General features: G+C 35.2%; 1 protein-coding gene across 3 annotated transcripts in view; it reads left to right on the forward strand.

Annotated features, from left to right (window-relative positions):
- The first annotated feature begins 568 nt into the window (after nucleotides 1-568).
- The window catches only part of LOC106324965 (sulfate transporter 1.2-like), an 11,029-nt gene continuing 6,176 nt past the window's right edge, over nucleotides 569-5,421 (forward strand). Inside the window, exons 1-8 of one of the 3 annotated variants that reach the window (XM_013762969.1) lie at nucleotides 569-825; nucleotides 2,903-3,234; nucleotides 3,330-3,378; nucleotides 3,464-3,671; nucleotides 3,735-3,909; nucleotides 3,993-4,058; nucleotides 4,181-4,294; nucleotides 4,389-4,505. In XM_013762969.1, coding sequence (XP_013618423.1) covers nucleotides 2,917-3,234; nucleotides 3,330-3,378; nucleotides 3,464-3,671; nucleotides 3,735-3,909; nucleotides 3,993-4,058; nucleotides 4,181-4,294; nucleotides 4,389-4,505 — 1,047 coding nt within the window. In that variant the 5' untranslated portion in view covers nucleotides 569-825; nucleotides 2,903-2,916. Of the gene's footprint in view, nucleotides 826-2,717; nucleotides 2,837-2,902; nucleotides 3,235-3,329; nucleotides 3,379-3,463; nucleotides 3,672-3,734; nucleotides 3,910-3,992; nucleotides 4,059-4,180; nucleotides 4,295-4,388; nucleotides 4,506-5,421 lie in introns of those variants that run through there. The other 2 variants (XM_013762968.1, XM_013762967.1) reach the window with 2 other exon arrangements.

The following is a 5,421-nucleotide window of genomic DNA, read 5'->3' on the forward strand; positions in this document are numbered from 1 at the left end:
TTACAAATGTTGCAGTAGTAATAGGTCGTAGCCAGCAAAAACACAACGTAGTCAATGACTAAAATGCACGAGGAAGAACGTAGCCATGCAACAGTCTAAGTTCAAGTTAAACTGGCGCGGGGCCCACAGTAATCTTAAGAAGTCAACTTCATCCCCAAAAGATCGCTGCTTTCTTTTGACCTTTTCGCTTTTCTCGATTTAGAGCCAGTGGTACTTTCGTAACAACAACTTCGATACTTCCTTCGGTTGTGTTTCTAGGTTTCATAACTTGTCATCATCACTTCATATTATTTTTTTGTTTCCTTAAAAAAAAAAAAGATTATCGTAATCACGATTTTTATCACTTCATATGATTTTTTTTTCCCTGAAAAAAGAAGAATATCATAATCACGATCCTTATCGCGTATAGCTGCAAGTTTATTTCAATTAAAATATTTAAAAAATACAAAAAATTCAGATAATTTTTTATGTTTCTCTTCATTTAAATACGTTTCTCTTCTACTGCTAATTCTTTGTGTTTTTCCAAGGAATTTTCCACAGTTTCAAATAATATATATATTTTCTTGGAAAAAAATCACCTATTTCATGTATCTTTTAGGTTTCTTATTGATATTTTAAGAGAAATTCAGCGAACCTGGACAAGATTCGGGTTTGCTGATCTACAAAGGGGAGGTTGTATCTGTCTCTCTCGTGAACTTTCTTCTAATTCTTTTTTCTTTCTTTTTCGGCTTGAAAATTTTGACATAGAGAAATTAATATAAACATGTGAAAGATCTTTGGAAGAAGAGGCTGAAAAACCAGATCGAAATTTTTCTTCTTTTCCAGGTATGTGATGGTTTTAACCTTCCAACTATCAATGGTTATGAATCTTTTTTTTTTTTTGAGAAAAATGGTTATGCATCTTCTTGTTACTGTACCCACTTATTATTTCATCATGTAAATATATATTAGAATTTCCCATTTATAGAATACACGTGCGTGACAGCTGCGTCTATGTCCCAATCATATGTAGTAGTTTTTTAATGTTAACGCTTAATCATAGTTTTGATCAGTTGCTTTTTCAGTAGTGCTTTTGTGTGATACCTGAATAATCACTAATATTATAAAAAAAATTGCGGTCATGCAAAGCACTCGTTATAACGATTAGAGCGTTTCTTCGATAAATATATCAATAAACTCAAAATTCAATCATGCATACAGAATTCCTGTATGGATCACAAGGTCATAGCGTTTGGTATTCACTTTGGCAGTTTGCTACAACTAGTAACAAACTTGAAAAACAATATTATCAGAATATAATACAACTTGGGGATTTACGAAATTGATTTTGTATACCTTTCAGCTTCTCTATCTGAAAGATAGAAATTAACTTAACGTTCTACAGTTTTGCATATAAATAGAAACACGCCACTTTGAAAATCATTTGTTGGTTAAAAACTAATAAGAGCAGACAAAGTGTTTAGAATAACCAGCCACTCCACGCAAAAGATTATTGTCCAGAAACAGACCTAATTAATTTTCAAGTAGTTATTATTTAATATACATGTATATGTTTCCCTTAAAATTATAATAAATTAAACTGATACAAAATTGACATAACAGCTACATAGTTTGAGTTTGGACAAGATGCTAAGTCCACATTAGAAGCTTAGAACTACTAAAATATAACATATCTATGAGTTAATTAGGTTTGCTTTGTATATTTTTAGGTCCTGTTTCTAATATCTGTTTTAGTTAGGTTTGTATTCTGGAATTTTAGGTGTAGTTTCTAAAACTTCTGTTCAAACTACTATTTTTTTTTGTCATCGAATTATACAGACTCATATTGACTCTGTGAACCAAATCGAGAACTGTTCAAGCTATTAATCTAAGAAAATCCAAATACCATATGTTAATTATTATATTTTCGAACAATGCTATAATTCTCATCAATTATTCAGGGATAAGTAAAAGTATTGGCAATTTGGCATTAACGTACTTAACTACATTTATTTCAAAAATTGTTTGCCTTTTACCACGTGGAAGTTCGGGTCAACGATCTCTCCTTATGGCAAAAGTAAACGAGATCTTGAATTGAGATTGTTTGCAACTTTGTGCACAACCTATTAGAGATATATATACACATGGAGAATTTTAAGAGACATTAAATATAATATATAAAGGGTTATGATCAATCCACTAATTGTCAATTGGTTTTAAGTTGGAAGCTCATAATTAACCTGAATCTAACATAGTATCAGAGCCCAGATCCTAAATGACCTAAAACTCCTAATTAATATTAACCCTTCCGACCTGGTATAAAAGTCGTGATTAACCCTTCCGACCGGGTATAAATGTCGTATTAAAACTCGCTCGACCGAATATAAATATCCTAAAGTTCCGAGATTTCTGGCTGATAAAAGTCTCATCTCGAAAAGGAGTATTAGGAATTCTAAGAGACATTAAGTAAAATATAAAAAGTTAGGATCAATCCACTAATTGTTAATTAGTTTTAAGTTGGAAGCCCGTAATCAACGTGAATCTAACACATCCTTTGCCACAAACCCCATTGACTTGATTTGTTTTCACTTAATGCCGATAGAGACAAATATATCAATTTCGAATGTATTTTGACTTTTCATCTTTCTTCATGCATTTGGTCTCTTAGCTATCCAGATTCATCATTCGAATGACACGCCCTTGTCATAATTAGATAAAAACAATTTCATAAACTTTTCATTATAAATAAGCTTCATCAATGTTGCTACAAAATCACACCAAGCCAAATATTCACTTTATTCACTTTTCCAGCAATCTCTCCTTCTCCTGGTTAGATTATGTTCCTCTGTTCAAACAGGTCTAAACTAAACCTCAAACATTAGCAAACGAAACTAACCTAACTATTCTCTTGTTCTGTTTGCAGATACGTACTTACCTATGTCTGGGAGAGCTCATCCTGATGTGAATCCGGTGACGGATGGTGGAGATCTTCCGATCAAATCGTCGCCTCACCGGCATAAAGTTGGTGTCCCACCGAAGCAAAACATGTTCCATGATTTCATGTACACGTTCAAAGAAACCTTCTTCCATGATGATCCTCTCAGACACTTTAAGGATCAGCCTAAGTCTAAGAAGTTCATGCTCGGTCTCCAATCTGTGTTCCCGGTTTTCGATTGGGGACGTAACTATAATCTCAAGAAGTTCCGTGGTGATCTCACTGCCGGTTTAACTATTGCCAGTCTTTGTATCCCTCAGGTTAAAAGAACTAATCTTAGTTGCACTATTTACTTGTGTCACAAGAAACCTATATTTTTACTTTGTATCTCATGTATTTTCTATGATGATTTTAGGATATTGGATATGCTAAGCTTGCGAACCTGGATCCTAAATACGGTTTATGTAAGTTTGATGATTTAACTCTGACTAATTACTACACTTTGACCTAGTTAGAAAAACATGGGTTTGGTTGAAAATGATTTTACAGATTCGAGTTTTGTTCCACCGTTGGTGTATGCTTGTATGGGGAGTTCTAGGGATATAGCAATTGGACCTGTTGCTGTGGTATCTCTTCTGCTAGGTACTCTCCTTCGAGCTGAGGTTGATCCAAACACAAATCCTGATGAGTATCTCCGACTCGCCTTCACGGCTACGTTTTTTGCCGGTGTCACTGAAGCAGCCCTTGGCTTCTTCAGGTAACTCATCTTAAGTACTTGTTTTTGTGGTCGATAAGGTTCTCAAGGTTTTATGAATTGCAGATTAGGGTTCTTGATTGATTTCCTTTCCCATGCGGCTGTGGTTGGATTCATGGGTGGTGCAGCCATCACAATCGCTCTTCAGCAGCTCAAAGGTTTCTTAGGGATCAAGAAATTTACCAAGAAAACTGATATCATCGCTGTTTTAGATTCAGTCTTTAGCGCAGCTCATCATGGTGTAAGGATTCTTCTTTTGTTTCCTGATTCCTACATTGTGTAAAATGTTTCACTAAATCATATCATATCAATATGGCTATGCAGTGGAATTGGCAGACTATACTCATTGGTGCATCCTTCTTGACCTTCCTTCTCACATCTAAGTTCATTGTAAGAAATAATACATTTTTATCTTTGTGAGTGAATAATATAGTACATTATTGAAATATCATTTGGTTTGTTCTTTTTGTTTTCATCTGAATCTGATATATCTTGGCATGATGATGGAACAGGGCAAAAAGAGCAAGAAACTGTTCTGGATTCCAGCGATTGCGCCATTGATATCAGTTATCATCTCCACCTTCTTTGTCTACATAACCAGAGCTGACAAACAAGGAGTCCAAATCGTAAGAATTCACTCAGCCTATTCTAAATATAGTTACTTGCACCACAAGCTATTTGACTTTGTGTTAACATGTTTCCCTGTGTAATGATATGAAGGTTAAACACCTTGACAAAGGCATCAATCCTTCATCGTTCCATCAAATCTACTTCTCCGGACATTATCTTGCTAAGGGCATTCGTATTGGTGTAGTTGCTGGAATGGTCGCCTTAACGGTAAGTTCCAAATCAACAAGTCATACTTCAGTATCAAAATCAGACCGGTCCAGAGATTTTTGAGGTCATTGATATTTAACATAAAAAATAGTTAAAAATTAAAATAATATTTAGAAGTCAACACTACAAGAAAACAGCGGCATACTTAGAGAAAAAATCGTCTGTATGTCGTCGGAATAAGGCTATTCCGACGACATACCGACGAAAAAAATCGTCGGAAATAACTCCTCGGAAATTCATTTTTCCTCGGAAATCCCTCGGAAATTTCCGACGAAATTCCGAGGAACTGAATTTCCGAGGAAACTCCGAGGACCACTAGATCGTCGGAAATTTCCTCGGAATATACCGAGGAATCCGAGGAAATTTCCGATGGTCCAATCCTCGGAAGTTCCGACGAAATCTTCCTCGGAATTTGCATCAGGAATTTCCGAGGAACGTGGCCCTGAACGTAGCCCCTCGGAAAATTCCGAGGAACATTCCCTCGGATTTGTTTTAAAATTCCGACGACTTATTCCGAGGAAAAGGTCGTCGGAAATTTCCGAGGGTGCTTTTCCTCGGAATTTCGAAAGAATTAATTTTTTTTTAAAATTAATTTTTTTTTAAAATTAAAATTTGTGAAATTTAAATTCAAAAATATAAAATTAAAATTAAAACTGAAAACATATTAGATAATTCAAAGTTCTACAAATAAAAATAAAACATTCCGAGTTTTTGGTAAAAAAACCAAAAAAAACTACGGGTCTTAAATGTTCGGGAACACCTCGGGTACATCCTCTTCATCATCTTCATCATCTGCTCGTTCAGCCTCTTCTGTGTCTCATAGCCCGCCTGTTGAGCTGCCATCTGGGTCTCCAACGCAGATATCCGATCATCCTTGTCCTTCAGCTGAGCCGTAAGAACTTCTGGATCAACATAT

This window comes from Brassica oleracea, chromosome C2 (genome assembly GCF_000695525.1).
Source record: "Brassica oleracea var. oleracea cultivar TO1000 chromosome C2, BOL, whole genome shotgun sequence".
NCBI classification, from domain to species: domain Eukaryota; kingdom Viridiplantae; phylum Streptophyta; class Magnoliopsida; order Brassicales; family Brassicaceae; genus Brassica; species Brassica oleracea.